The sequence below is a fragment of the Artibeus jamaicensis genome, unplaced genomic scaffold (genome assembly GCF_021234435.1).
Source record: "Artibeus jamaicensis isolate MK-2021 breed Jamaican fruit bat unplaced genomic scaffold, CSHL_Jam_final contig_797, whole genome shotgun sequence".
NCBI lineage: Eukaryota > Metazoa > Chordata > Mammalia > Chiroptera > Phyllostomidae > Artibeus > Artibeus jamaicensis.
The window spans coordinates 29,337,500-29,352,914 of NW_026521977.1; the positions used below are offsets into that span (position 1 = coordinate 29,337,500).

The 15,415-nt window shown below is 41.4% G+C and overlaps 2 protein-coding genes and 1 non-coding gene across 4 annotated transcripts in view; all 3 read right to left on the reverse strand.

Annotated features, from left to right (window-relative positions):
* The window catches only part of FNBP4 (formin binding protein 4), a 40,278-nt gene extending 36,784 nt beyond the window's left edge, over positions 1–3,494 (reverse strand). Inside the window, exons 1-2 of one of the 2 annotated variants that reach the window (XM_037166097.2) lie at positions 3,198–3,494; positions 1,868–1,960 (exon numbers count right to left, since the gene is read on the reverse strand). In XM_037166097.2, the coding sequence (XP_037021992.2) occupies positions 1,868–1,960; positions 3,198–3,441 (337 nt within the window). In that variant the 5' untranslated portion in view covers positions 3,442–3,494. Of the gene's footprint in view, positions 1–1,867; positions 1,961–2,634; positions 3,032–3,197 lie in introns of those variants that run through there. The other variant, XM_037166096.2, reaches the window with a different exon arrangement.
* A 1,373-nt stretch (positions 3,495–4,867) lies between these two features.
* Positions 4,868–4,973, reverse strand: LOC119064498 (U6 spliceosomal RNA). Its single transcript, XR_008392975.1, has one exon. It is a non-coding gene; the product is annotated as a U6 spliceosomal RNA (small nuclear RNA).
* A 188-nt stretch (positions 4,974–5,161) lies between these two features.
* The window catches only part of NUP160 (nucleoporin 160), a 38,529-nt gene continuing 28,275 nt past the window's right edge, over positions 5,162–15,415 (reverse strand). The window contains exons 25-36 of the mRNA XM_037166214.2: positions 15,234–15,328; positions 15,041–15,137; positions 14,844–14,949; positions 12,561–12,721; positions 11,654–11,714; positions 10,848–10,958; positions 10,568–10,691; positions 9,772–9,873; positions 9,045–9,186; positions 8,003–8,128; positions 6,768–6,872; positions 5,162–6,323 (exon numbers count right to left, since the gene is read on the reverse strand). Of these exons, the coding sequence (XP_037022109.2) occupies positions 6,234–6,323; positions 6,768–6,872; positions 8,003–8,128; positions 9,045–9,186; positions 9,772–9,873; positions 10,568–10,691; positions 10,848–10,958; positions 11,654–11,714; positions 12,561–12,721; positions 14,844–14,949; positions 15,041–15,137; positions 15,234–15,328 (1,320 nt within the window). The 3' untranslated portion in view covers positions 5,162–6,233. The remainder of the gene's footprint in view (positions 6,324–6,767; positions 6,873–8,002; positions 8,129–9,044; positions 9,187–9,771; positions 9,874–10,567; positions 10,692–10,847; positions 10,959–11,653; positions 11,715–12,560; positions 12,722–14,843; positions 14,950–15,040; positions 15,138–15,233; positions 15,329–15,415) is intronic.

Sequence of the window (15,415 nt, forward strand, 5' to 3'; positions counted from 1 at the left end):
GTTGCCTTTCAGAGACCCCCAACTGGGGACCTGGCCTGTGCACTGACCAGGACCAAATCCATAACCTTTCAGTCCACAGGTAAGGGCTGAATCCACTAAGCCACACTAACCAGGGCTCTTTCTTTTCCCTTTTTTTGGCAAGTGGAAAATGGGAGGAGGGAGAAACGAGTATTTATCATCACAGGTGTCATTAAGTAAAAAAAGTATACCAAAATTAAAAGAATTATTCGGTTGGCCAAAAGTTCATTTAGTTTTTTCTATATAATGGTTCTAGTTATGCTTAGTTGTCTTTTTTTTTTTAAGATTTTATTTATTTTTAGAGAGAGGGGAAAGGAGGAAGAAAAAGAGGGAAAGAAATATCAGTGTGTGGTTGCCTCCCAGGCATGTACCCTGACTGGGAATGGAATGGAATGCTGAATCCACTGAGCCACACCAGCCAGGGCTGTGCTTAGTTATCTTTAATTTCATTAGAAACAATTTTTAAAAAATCAAAATTGGTGAGTTTTTATACAGCTATTTTAATATTGAAGTTGGAAGAAAATACAATTTTTGGTGATTATTTCAAAAAAGGTAAAAATGCAACTGAAATGCAAAAAAAAGATTTGTGCAGTATATGGAGAAGGTGCTGTGACTGACAGAATGTGTCAAAAGTGGTTCTTTGAATGTGTCAAAAAAGAATTATTTTGGCCAAATAATTCTTTGCTGTGGGGCTGTCTTATGCATTAGAAGATGTTTAGCAGCAGCTCTGACCTCTACCCACTGGAAGCCAATAGCGGGAGATAAATGACATACTCAAATTATCCAAATCAATAGTTACTTGTGAAAATGAAAACTGTGTTTTATTTTGTGGAAAAAACATAACAGATTTTTCTGGCCAATCCAATATTACCAATTACAAAACAGTAAGTATCAAACCATATTTTAACCTTTCAAGACACATACGTATACCATACATTTGGCACTTGCACTGAGCAAAACTTTGTATCGGTTGTTCAACGTAATCACCAAAAATAACATTTAGGGCTGTCAGATCCATTTTATAGGTGAATGAGGCCCTGAGGTCTTAGAATGAACTCAAGAGTGAAGATCTGAACCCAAATTTGTCTACAAAATCACTGTTGCAAATACTGATTGTAACCCTTAATGCAGGGGTGTCAAACTCATTTTCACCAGGGACCACATTAGCCTTGCGGTTGCCTTCAAAGGATCAAACGTAATTTCAACTTCTTAATAGTTAATGAGTAGTTTCCTAAAATTATTTTGAACCTTTGAAGGCAAAATGAGGCTGATGGGGCCCCCAGTGAAAATGAGTTTGACAGCCCTGCCTTAATGCTTAAGAGCACTTTTCAGTTCCCCTAACCTATTGAAGGTACCAATCAAAGCAATGAGTTAGAAAAGAAATAGAGAAGACACAGATGGTACCTGAGCTAGAGGGAGAAGCCAGACCATTCACTACAAAATGGCATTAGAAGAAATAGTGCAAAGGAATTTGGGTACAGATTATTCAGCAACACATTTTACATTGGCTGAATTGTACATATACCAACAAATGAGAGATTTAAATTTTCCATTTGGCCATGCCAGGTAGCTCAGTTGATTAGAGTGTACCCCCCTGTTCACCAAGGTTGCAGTCCCATCCCTGGTCAGGGTGTGCACAAGAATCAAGTGGAACAATGAATCGTTGTTTCTCAGTCTCCCCCTTCTTCTCTCTCTAATATCAACCAATAAAACAAATAATTAAATTTCTTCTTTTATGGGAGAAATATAAATTAGCCAAACACTGAAGCAGTTAACAAAACACTCCACAAATAAAGCCAGTTTGATCCCAATGAAAAGATATTGTAGAAAAAAATATAAAAAGTTATACCTGTTGCTTTAACGGCTGTAGGCCTGGTGGTCATGACTGGTTTCGGAGGGTTCTGCACAACTCTGGGAGCCTCCACCACCACTTCCTGCTCATCTGGATTTAGAGAATGAACAAAAGAAAACTACAGTCAGACAATGGACCAGAGAAACAGTACAGAAGCAATCTTTGACTTGACCTTTCAAGTCTAGACCTCACTTTTTAAAAGTGTATAAACCATCACTGACCAAAATAGAGAGATAGATGAGCAGAACTAGAATCTTCTACTGAGTAACATTAATAATCTGAACATTAGAGCCCTGACTGGTGTGGCTCAGCTAGCTGTGGGTCCTTAGGCAAAGCCAAAGGTCAACGGTAGAAATCTGTCTCAGGGCACATGCCTGGGTTGGGAGGTTGGGTCTCTGGTGGGGGTGAGGTAAGTGATCCAGGTTTTTCTTTCTACCCTTCTTCCTCTATCTCTAAAAACATATGAAATCTTTAAAAAATTAATCTGAACATTATAAATAAAAATTACTTTTGAAATAGTCACACACACACACACACACACAAATGTTCCCCAGGCTACCACCAAGCCTTTACAGTAAGCACAGCTATAGTACTTTCTTTCGCTCCTCAACGTGATTTTTTAACACCTAGTCCCTGGTTTACGGCTGTCGAGTTACTTTTTTTTTTTAATTAAAAATGTTTTTTTCCGTTGTGGTTTACAATCAATATTATTTTGTGTTAGTTTCAAGTGCACAGCATAGTGGTTAGACAATCTCATAAATTACCTTTAATCCAAGTACCAGTCCGGGAAGAAACACACAAGTATTGTACCTGGGAATCCAAAACCCGCACTTCTTCAAAAATTTTTGGGATAACTGCCAATTTGGGGTTACCAAAGCTTTGGATGGCATATATTGTAAAAAAGCCTTGCTCACTTCTGAAGGGTTTCTCTCGGTTTCGACAAAAACGAAGGGAAAAGCAGATGACGTGTAAAAAAGGCCAGGTTCCACAGTCGCCAAGCCATGGATGGGTGAACGCATACCCCATTATCGACCCCTTAAGTTATCCAAAACCGAGTGCGGACATTAATGAGGCTCAGCGTGCCGGGCCAACCCCTGCACCAGAGATGGCGCCTCTGGGACCCGCGCGCACGGCTCCGCGGCCCGTTCAGTCGCCTTGAGGCCTGCAGCGTCGTCTTCTCAGGCCCCAAGCAGCAGGCCTCGATGCAGACCCCGCCCGCCCGGGTTCCTCCTCCTCCCAGGGCCCTGCCCAGGAGACTAGGCCGCAAGCCCCGAGCTGGAGTTTCGGACACCCCACCTAGAGGCCGGGGCCCTTCGTGCACCCTTACCTTCCGAAGGCGAGTCTTCTGGGGCGGCCGCGGCAGTCACCGCGGTCGGCGGCGGCGGGGCCGCCGGGGCTGGCTGGCTAGGTGTCGCCACCGGGGCTGGCTGGCTGGGCGTCGCCGCCGTCGAGTCGGGCTCGGTGTCGAGTTCCGGCTCCGGGTCCCTGCTCGGCGTGCTACTCCGGGGACCTGGCGGAGAAAGCTGCAGGATAGGCCTACGGCCGGGTACCGCCCTGGACTTCTTCCCCATCGCGAGCCCAAGCGCGAGCTGCTCGCGTCAGAAAGCCGAGAAGGGCGGCGCTCGGCGCGGCGCTGCGTAATCAATATTCATACACCGCGACACCGCCTCCTGCAAGGATTCAATTTTTTTAACCGCGGAGCGTACGCATGCGCGCGCAAGCGCCTTAGGCCTTGCAGGTTCTTCAGGCTCCTCACCCTCTGGTGGGGGGGAAGGGCGGACTTTACCCGTAACGCTACACGATTGGCTACTTTGGCCCATAGAAGGAGCCGGTAGCCAATGGAAAGGGACAAAGAGAGAGTCAAGCCAATAGTTCGGAAGGGCCTGAGTTTAGATTTCCTCAGCACCTCGGGCTCCGCCCATGCGTCGTTTGTGGAGTCTTTCTCTCCCTCCTTGTCCTCCATGTTGTACCTGTTTTCTGCTTGCTGTTCCTTGTCATTTGTTCTTTAGGAAGATGTGCTGCTTTCTCGGAGTTTCTAGTGCTTTCCCCAAGTTTCTTCCTGATTATTGTGGATTAATTTGGGTATAGCTTTAAACAATAGATATAATAGTGGGTCTTTTTATGCGTTTGTGAATATTTTTCTTAGAGCCCAAAGATGTCTGATTGTGTTGCTTGTCAGCTAACTCTAGAAGTTATATTGTATAGGAGGCAGAAACTCAAATTGTGGCAGTGGGATACAGGAGCCTTCCCAATCTGGCCCACTGGTAGCCTCAACCTGTTCTATGTAGCTTCCTTTAGCACCCAGCGCCCCCGCCCCCATTCTGGAGCCAGATGCTTGGAACACCATCTCACCTTCAACCCTTCACAGTCCAGAATAACCACTCCACCACATGCGATTTTTAAATTCCTTATGAGCTGGTGCAGGAGTTAACTTGCCCTAGTACTTAATGTTTACATATAGTTAGTACTCATTTACCCCTTCTAAACAACTTACAAAGAAATCCAGTGGTATATATTTTTATACTCCTGCCTGCTCAGTTCTTACTAAGCATCTAATATCTTTCACCCAGAACGTATATTGGGAGGACAAGGACTCTCCACTATATGATGCAAATATGATCACTATATGTAAATTGTTTAAAATATTTATTGAATTTACAGGCAGAAGCATCAATTTGTTATTCCACTTATTTATGCATTCATTAGTTGCTTTATGTGCCCTCGCCAGGGATGGCACTGGCAACTTGGGGTATCAGGATGATGCTCTAACCCAGGGGTCCCTCTGTCCACCTGGCATGTTAGGAACCCCGCAGCACAGCAGGTGAGCAGTGGGCCAGGGAATCTTTACTGGCATTACTGCCAGAGCTCTACCTCCTGTCTCCACTACCTCCATCCCCTTCACACGTGGAAAAACTGTCTTCCAGGAAACAGGTTCCTAGTGCCAAAAAGGTTGCGGAACGCTGTTCTAACCAACTGAATGACCTGGTGTTTTTTTTCTTAAACATGCAACATTCCACAAATCTGCCTGTCTTCCTTGTATAGGGGCCATGCTAATCTTCTCCGTATTGTTCCAATTTTAGTATACGTGCCACCAAGACAGCACTAAATATGGTGCTGATAATATAAAAATTAAAGTCTTATGAAAACTCAAGGAGCATTTGAGGTCATGCTCTCCAGCATGTATCACCAGTTTGGCTCAAGTAAATGCATAAAAATTCTCTGAAACAACTCAAGAAAGGTCCAAGGGCACACAAGGAAATAATATACAACTTGTTTTCTTAAAAGATAAAATTTTTAATATACAGAATAAAATGCAAGATTTTATTTTTTACTTTCCCCAAATTTGTGGACATGAATGCTTTTATATCTGGCCAGGAAAGTTTACATTATTAGACTGATGGTATGATCAAGTCCGGCTTGATTATCATAAATCATAGAGGTTAACAGAATTTACTTCGAAAATGTTATTTTTTTTAAAAAAGATCTTATTTCTAGAGACAGGAGAAGGGAAGGAGAAAGAGGGAGAGAAACTTCAATGTGTGGTTGCCTCTCACCCACCCCCTACTGGGGACCTTGCCAGCAACCCAGGCAGGTGTCCTGACTGGGAATCTAGCCAGAGACCCTTTGGTTTGCAGGCCAGCCCTCAGTCCACTGAGCTAAACCAGCGAAGGCAAAAATCTGTAACTTTTATAGATGATGGATTTCTGGGTTTTTTTTTTTTCTTAGCTAAGAGTTCATTTGTCTGGTTATTCAGAACCAGATTTAAAATAAATTATCTTCTTTAACACCTGTCATTTTTTTAGGCTTAATTTAGGCAAGTTATTTAATAGTTTATTGAAGATCATACAAAAACCTCCACAATAAATAATGGAAAGAGTACGTAAAATCATTACCCTCTGCAATACAGAAAATACATGTCAATTCTGGACCAAAATAATTCCACTGAATTACAAAACGTGAGAGGGAAAAAAATGAAAGGATTTACAGTGACTGTGTTTGGTGGTCAGCTACAACAAACCAACAACCATCACCCATTGTGGGAAGTGAAGGTGGGTTTTAATTTGCAGATAAAGAATGTCTTCGGTAGTTTAAAAAAATATAAACTCTAAAAAAGCTTGTGAATCATATACAAAAGCAGCTGTCTGAGACCAAGTTTGAAACCAGAAACTGTGTGTTAGCACCGCCAGCAAGCACAGGTCCTGCGACTCTTCTGCCCTCCTCCTCTTGTGTGGAATGCAGACTCAAATGTTGTACACCTCATTTACAGGCATAAAAATCAGCCTGGAGTACAGGGTTCCTGCAGAGTAAAGTCTTAAGCCCAAAGAGGCACCAAGCGGTTACAAAGGCTGGGCAACCATCTGGATCACAAGTTCCGACGATACAGTAAATCCCTGGTTGCCTTATCAACTTTTTGCTGGTAGTCCTCCAATTTGTCGAGTATTTTCTGAGACAGCTGTAAGAAGGAAATCATTAGAGTATGTCAGTACTGAAAAAGACTGAGGTTATTAGTCACTTTGACTCCACCAACCAGACTCCCCCTAATAAAAATGTGAGCCACTCTGCTTCATTTCATCATTATTCAGTGTAGGAGTCTGCTCTGTGACATTACTGATAAAACCAGACTTTTCTTATATAGAATACTCCAATCCTATTTGCCTAATGAATTTTCTAAATATGCAAATCATGGTATTTGCATATTTAGAAATATTCAAGAAAAGCACTGTCAGCTCTCTTCCTAGAACAAGAGGGGCCATATCTGATTTAACAAATCACTTTATGCAAGGATTGGGGCAGCAAGTTAAGGGCAGCACATGACTTCTGCCATCCCCTTACTCCTTGAGAACCGGAGACAGGTGTAACTGCTGGTGCAGGCACACAGAGGAAAGGACCGGCTCACCGAGATGTTGTGGCTGTTGGCACTGTTCTCTCCCAGCACCTGGAGAAGCTGATCAATGGAAGAGTATGGAAGCCACACCATTGGAGCAGTTGCAGACAGTGGAAACTGAAAGGAAAAGTATCTTTTAAAGAAAATCAGAAAAGTGGACAGTTCCTTTCACAGGCACTGATAACATAAAATGCCTATTTTTTTCACAATGAGAAACTGTAAGTATGGGTGTGCACACACACTGAACCCCCCCTCTTTTTCAACTGCGGAACTTATTCTTTTGTCAGTTAAATAATTTTTTGCTTTCAGTTTTTTAAAAAGCTTCCTTTAAAATTTTTATTTATTTATTTTTAGAGAAAGGAGAAGGGAGGGAGAAAGAGAGGGAAATATCAGTGTGTGGTTGCCTCTCAAGCACCCCCTACTGGGGACCTGCCCCACAACCCAGGCATGGGCCCTGACTGGGAATCAAACCAGTGACCCTTTGGTTCACAGGCCAGCACTCAATCCACTGAGCCACACCAGCCAGGGCTAAATCAAATGTATTTTTAAATTCATGACATCTCTTATCTTAAAGAAACCATAAGGCTTCTCAGTTTATCATATTAAAGATAAACACACTCAATAAAACTTCTCCAAATTTCCAAGGAATGATACTTTTTCCAGTCTGAAATTTAGAGTCAAATTATCTGGGTGAAAAAAAAAAAAAGATTTGGAAAAGGAAAGTTTAACTTTCAAATTTGTGAATACATTCCTGAGAGTTTAGGAGGCTGGCTGTGTAGCCCACTAAGCTGCAATTTTAGACACGGCTCTTCTATCTATGTACGTCTGTGTGAGCTTTGGCAACTTCAAGTTAACCTCTCAGCTTTTTTGCTTAATGGTTTAAAAAAAGGAAAAAGAGAATTAAAACCGTCCCTTACAGACTGCTGTAAGGGTTAAATGAGAAAACACTGGTGGTGATGCAGCATAGTCTTCCACACACACAAAAAAAGCATTTTGTTCTTATTTACCTCCTTCCTCCAAATACTAACTAAAGCCACATTCCTTTGATAGAGAAAAATAAAATGTATTCTCATTTTATAAACAGGGAACCGAAGATTCTTAAGATTGTCAGTCCCTAATCTTATAGAAAACAAGTTGTATAACTACTAACGGTAAAGGTTAAATTCACTATTCTAAGTTCACTTATTTTCGGATCCTGGTTTTACTTAGTGCGAGAATACAGAATTAAATGAAATGTGTATGCTTACCTCAATTCCAAAGTACTGGTGTCCTTTTCCCAGAACAGCATCCACATATTCTGAAACCAAATCCACAGCTTCTTCCAAAAGGTCATAGTTTAAGTACAGACGAAGCAACTCAGCTGCATCGACCTTCTGTAAAGAGTCGGTGATTATGAACACCTACCTGATTCCATCTTACCCAGGCATAGACCAAAGGCTGCTGAGTGTCTGATTCCCTGGCATTTATACTTGCCAATATGAATAAACGAGCACCTTGGTTTAAGGTTTGGATTCCCAACAGCCTAGTTACCCTCTGGAACCTTGTGAGGCCCTATCTATTAAGTGGTCTTCCTCCCCTGTTTTGTGATATAAGACACATTTTAATTCTTTCCTACTGAATCATGCTTTCTGCATTCTGATTCAATCACAACCAACCTTTACCATCTTAGCTGCCTTCTCTACTTTCTAACTGAAAAAAAAAAAAAAAAAAAAAAAAAAGGATAAATTTTCCTGACTTTAAGCTTTACATTCTCTTTTTTTTATCCTTCCAAGGTATTTCAGATACCTTTAGGAGCTTGTTAAAATATATATCTTGGTTCATAGGTCCAGATAATTTGGTCCTGTAAGTCTGGGATGGAGCCCAGGAATGTATATTTTGAAGAAGTCCACTACCCAAACAATTCTGATGCAGGTTGACCAAAAATCCAATTTTGACAAAAGCCAAAAGAAATACTGCTGCAGTAATTTAAAAACTACTCCACCAACTTTTGTGAATTCTGAGTAGTGAACAAGAAATACTGTGCCATGCGTAGGAGTCACTGTTCAAAGTATCCACTCGTTCAGTGAGTAGATGTGCAGGCATTAACTTAATCACTAAGCTGCAGAACTTTAATCACTCAGTATGCCATGTGGAACTGAAATGAAATTGTTCTTAGCTAAGATTGAGAAGCTGCTCAAAGTATGTAAGGCAGTATAGTTCCGTAAATTATCATGCTTTTTAAAATCACCTGAAGTTATTCAGAATGATAAAGACCAGCTTCTTACTCTCTCCAAGTGAGGACCCCCTTACCTTGTAACTATTTATGAGCCAGCTTGGCAGAGGCACTCCGTGAGACAGGAGCTTGTTGATCACACAGTGGTGGTACAGGTTATTCTGGACTTTGTGCCTTTCTAGGTATGTGGACAACAGTCGCCACGCTTCATCTGTGGCACTTGGTAAAAGCAGAAAGGACTACTGAGTTACAGATTCTTAACCACTATGTACAGTACCTTTCCAAGCATGTACTTACAAGGGAAAACATCTTTAGAAGCTCACAAGTGAATTAGTAATACTGCTACAAGGCACCTAATATTATTAGGGCCAATGTGACTTCAGGATAGTACTAGAAACTAGATGTCTGGTATTTTTCATTTCCTTTCCCACTAACCATGTATTTACTTAACTATGCAATTCATTTAACTTCTTTGTTTCAAATTTCTAAAATAAGAATAATGGCTTAGATTACTGTTGCCAAACCTGATCAAGCACTAAAGTCATACAGAAGTTCTGATTTAGAAGGCTAGGGCATTATCTCATAATCTATTTTAACGGTGATTCTGGTATTCTAATTTAGGAATTCAAAGACTTTCAAATTGTAAAATGCTCCAACTGTAAGGTGGTAAGCTGCATAATACAAATTGTAAGTGCATTTCAAGGAAGAGAAGTTTACTGAGGGTTAGGGCTGTCAGAGAAGTACTGTGAGAAACTGAGGTTAACTGGGTGCCCTAGGGAAATAGGAGAAACACTAGGGCTATACCTGGATTCCTTTGTGGTGATGACCGATGAGAGCTGATTGGCTGCTAGCCAGGCCCAGGCTTCTGCTTGTGCTGCCTCTCCTCCAAACTGCAACTTGATGCACCTGCAATGCAAATGGTCCACACACAAAAAACTAACCTGCTGAAAAGCACCACCTTATTTTATTGGGACAGCTAGAGATAAGACAACTTGAGCTTTAGTCTACTGCTGAATTCACTGCTGGGATATTGGCTCTTCTCTCTCCTCACGGCCACATAACTGAATGACCCACAAGGCCGTCAACAAGTGTTGAGATAATTTACTTTCAAGAGAAAACTGATGTTCAGAAATTCTGGAAGTTAATATTTCCAGTCTACAAACTACTTGACTAATATTTAGGTATAAGTTAACTTCAATAAGAAGTACTGTTTTTTAGTTGACTGATTTACTTTAATTATTTTATTGTTCAGTTATAGTTGTCTGCAGTACTTTTCAATAAGGTTTTCAGGGGCCAGTAGCTGTCCTAAAGGACTGAAGAGGACACGTGACCTGCCTCAAATGGACACTGTTCTGAACCCAGGTTGTGGGAATGTGGGTTCAGGAAAGCCAGATCTTCTCAGCAGAAGCTATAAAGCAGTATTTTTTAAAAATCACAATCAACTAAAAGAAATTAAAAAAAAAAAAAAAAAGAACCCTTTGTGTGAACTAAACTAAAATACTGGCTTATAGGTTACTGGCTTGTGTGGCCCCTGCTTCACACTAAGCAACAGCACTTCTGCATTAGAACATTAACACTGTAAAGACAAGGGTGTACATACTTGAAAGCAAGTCCCTCAAAGACTGGTGTTAAGGGAAGCTTAAACGTCTGACACAGTGATATGGCAGTGTCGAAAAGGCCGGCTTGAACCAGGAGAGTGACTATCTCCTCTGCTGACGAGCTTCCTGTGGAAACGGAAAAGCGCCCCTTAGTGTGACCAGAGGTGTATGGAAACGGGCCCCCAAACTGTTGAGAGTATCTCAGACGAACAGCATGCTTTATAGCCATGCAGCGTGGCCCTCCAGTGTGCTGCTGGTGCTGACAGACTGCTGCGTCCCCACCTGCAACGGCAACTGCGGACGGCTCATGCTGAGCCAGCGCCAGGCGAACACGAGCCAGGATGCACTCTTTCTCTAGGTCTTCCAGGTCCAGGATTTCAATCTGCCGATTTGCTACCAGCCAAAGACAAACAAGTTCAATTCTCCAAATGCAAAAGAAGTACCTACAGACTAACTCAACCTTTCAATTTCCACTAGGTATTATGTAACTGTCCATTTAATTTCCACAGTGAGAAAGCAGGTGGCTCCATTAAAGCTAACTTAAAGCAGCATCCTGCTTCGAACGTACAGCTGAGTCAAATGAAAGCAGTACCTGAGTCATAGCCGCAGTGAGGTGGTGCTTACAAGTGTTTTATACATTATTCATTTAAATCTTAGGACCATAAGATACTGTTATCTGTATCAGTAAGAGGGGAACACGCCCGAAGTGGGAGAGGCAGAATTAAAGCCCGGCGTCCCACCCCGGAGCGCAGGCTCTCTAAGGAAGGGCATCATGCCTCCGCGGTCGTGTCAAAGGAGCCTGACAAAACAAAAGTTTGCTACTAAGCTGACTTAAATACAAGAAATGAAACACACTTTTAAAGTACTTTCATTTCTCATACAGCCATACAAAGTTTTCAAAGTGCCACCAACCAACCTTCAGCAGATTAATATACTGAAAATACACTAAAAAAGGGAACTTCCCAATAGTTCTACAATGTAACCACTATATATATATAGTATATAGTATACTACAATGTAAGTACATTGAAATACACAAAGACAATACTGTAATACAACAACAGAATCACTGTCCAACGAGGACTCACCTGGGGCGGCAGTGCACTCTCCATCATGGTTCCTCTTAGGGGACGCACCAGGGCGGTCATACTGAAACGACAAAGCGACTCAAATGTGAAAAATCACTGTTTTAATTTGCATCAAGAGCTTTCCTACTTCGACTCTCATAACAGAAATTATTTAACTAGCACAAGTCTTCTTACAAAGGTACTGTAACTATCAGACAAAAAATGGAACACCTGCCAAGGTGGCTCACTTAGCTCTAACGCGTTACTGAGTCTGACGACATGGATTTCTGATCTCTGTATAAACCACCTGACATTCCCTGGTTGCAGATATATTCTCCACTCAGAATTCTGGGAAAACAGCCTACTAAATGTAGGAACTATACAATACAAATAGCTGGGTGCATATGACTACATCAGCATGACCAAGAAAACTCGAAGTGTACATTCTTTAAAATAGTAACTGTAGACTGAATTAACAAAAATGAATGAAATAATGGGCACTTAATGAGCACTACCACTTAATGAGCACTTTTTGTGGGCCAGGCACTGTTACAATTCTAAGCAATCTGTACATAAATGATCTCATTTGAATACCCTAACAATTTTATAAGGTGGACGTTAATATTGTCATCATCTCTATTTCATGCCAGAGAATAACTGGACAGCAAAAGATTAATTTGCCTGAAGTTAGTTGGGTCTCTCCAACTCCAAAACTGCTCTGTAATACTTCTTCCTACGATGATTCTGAGCTTGGGAACTCAAGAGGTAGTAATATATACCAACCAAATTGCTGCAAAAATAGATTAAATTCCCAAATATCCCAAGAGAAATTTTAAATGACACAAAAGAAGATGAGGTCACAGTTCTGAAAGGAGCAAACCAAATAAATAAAACGATCCCTAAATTCCAAGACAAAAAGTCTTCATACCACTGCACCAGATGCTGGCTGCACAATCCATGCGTATTCCGGACGAATAAGTCGTAAACAGTTAATAGCAGCCAGGTAACAGTTGCCTTGCTTCTCAAGTCCCCGGAGAGTTCGAACCTCTCTGCCAAGACGCATTCCGTACTCAAACATCGCTGTGCCCGCTGTGAGGCAATAATAAATTAGACAGCAGAGTTTCCAAAATGGGTTTCTTTAGAGATACACAGAATTGGCTTTACTTATCGAATACTAAAATGTAAAACAAAACTGAGTTTAACTTAAAACCACACACACACACATACAGTCACATATTGGTGAGGACGTAGAGAAATGGGAGCCCTTGTACAGTGCTGGCGGGAGTGTCAATTGGTGCAGCCACTGTGGAGAACAATATGGCCGCTCTCAAAAAATGAAAAACATAATCACCTCACGATCCGGCAGTTCCACTTTTGAGAACATACCCCTCAAAAGTGAAAGCAAGGTCTTGAAGAGATATCTGTCCACCCTTGTTCATTACTCACAACAGACAAAAATGGAAGCAATCCAGTGTCCATCAATGGATAAATAAAATGTGACATATATACACAATAGTATTCGCTCTTAAGAAAACCTAAAATTCTGACATGACACAACATGGATGAACCTTGAAGACATCACATACACTGAGTGAAACAAGCCAGTCACAAAAAGAAAAATAATGTATGACTCTAACAGTGACATTCAGAGGCAGAAGGGAGGATGGCGGTGGTTGTCCAGGGCTGGGGGACGAGGGCACAGGGACTTGTTTAACGGGCAGAGTGTTGGTCCCGTGAGGCGAGAAGGCCTTGGCGGATCGTGGCACAGTCACGTGAAGGGACTCAGTACTGAGCTGCAACTTAAAAATGGTTAAGGTGGTAAATGTTACGTGGATTTCGCTACACTTTAGAAAAATTGGTTTCTCAATGCTAATGACTCTTGTTTAGAAAGTATGACGTTAATTATTTCAAGTAATAAATGATCAACTTGTGTTTTAACACAAGATTAAAACAAACAGGAAGTTGTTTGATGAGTACAGAGTGTCTGTTTTGCAAGACTGAAAAGAGTCTGAAGACTGGTCACACAGCGATGTGGACGCACTTAACGTGACTTAAAAACGGCGAACACTGTGCAGTTCGTGTGTACTCTGCCACAGTTAAAACGCTCCCCCAACTGTCATGTAAAATGCTATTTCTGACTATTAGATCCTACATTCCCAAGCAGGACAGAGGACCCGCTTGGGGGGTCTGTCTTAGCCAGACAGTCACCTACCTCCACCCAGGATTCTGAGACCAAGAAATGTGTGGGTGCTCTGTTTAAGAACACAGACTCTTATAATATTAAAAAATTTTCTTTCAGTTTTTGAATGAAACTATTCTTCATTCTAACCAATTAAAAAAGCTTTTAAAAAATTGATTTTACAGAGAGAAAGAAGGGAGTATCAATTTGCTGTTTCAATTATTTACTCATTTATTGGTTGCCTCTTGTATGTGCCCTGGCCGGTATTAAACCTGCAACCCTGGTGAATCAGAACAAAAGCCTTGCTCCAGAAAAACCTAAACATTTACCTGGTTAAGCTGGTTTTAATCAGGTCAATTAAGGGATATTATTATTGTGAAACCAAACAATGGGAGATCTTTAAACCCTTCCTGTATGATTCAAGAAAATAAAGGAATATGCAGACATGTTTTTATGCAAACAGATTCGTGGATATGGAGAGTGTTTGGATGGTTGCCAGGTGAGAGGGGAGGTATGGAGGAATGGGCGAAGAGGTGGTGGTATTAAGTACAGACAGGTAGTTACAGAATATCACGGGGATATAAGGTACAGTACAGGAAATGGTGTAGCCAAAGACCTTATATGCACGACCCATGGACATGAACAATAATATGGCACTGCCTGAGGGAGTGGGAAGTGCTGGGTGGAGAGGGGGAAAGGGGGGAAAATTGGGACAACTGTAATAGTATAATCAATAAAATATAACTAAAAATAAAATGAGGTAGTAGACACACATAGAAGGTCATCTTACTGGAAATGCATCAAAAATGTTCTAGAATTGGAGTGCTTATCTTCAAGGCTAACAGGTAGTCTTCAAAAAGGGTGAAGCTACTCCTGCCCTTAAACATAATATCACCAAACGCTTGTAGAGAACATTTGTCCAGTAGTAAAATTAAGGTAAAAATCATATAGGTCAAATACATAATACAGTTATAAAACATGATTAAACTGATAAGGCTGCGTCCAACACAGACCGTCAGCTCCAATGCTCACCCTTCCGGTAATTGTGGCGATAGATGTGAAAGGCATAGAGAAGCTCGTAGTAATTATGAGTCATGAGGTCTACAGCCCTGGCACGTGATTCAATTATTCCCACAACCTGAGGACAGGGAAGCGATCAGACATCGAAGTTAGTGGCCATCACCACAGCCAACAGTCGTGCCCAGTCATCGGTGGATAAACAGAATTACCTCATTATGCAGATTGACGTAGGGAAACTCTACCAGATCCTGTAGCTGTGAGCGCTCACAAAGAACCACCACCAGCTGCCGTAAACAGTCTAACTGTCTAAGGAAAGAGGAGAAAAGGGAGATGAGGGTAGACTGTCTCTGTGGGTTAAATGATGTTAGTAAATGACCTCAAAAACAGACTGAGACTGACTACCTGCTGGAGTCAGGAATTTGGGTTAAGGCTTCATACGCTTGGTTATTGTGGCCCAAATCCAAATGATGTTTGAAAATGCATGTCCTTAAAGTGGCCTAAGTATCAAATATAGGGGAAAAAAGATTAATATAAATTAAATCATCACATTCATGACAAACCTCAAGGGAAATGACTAGGTTATA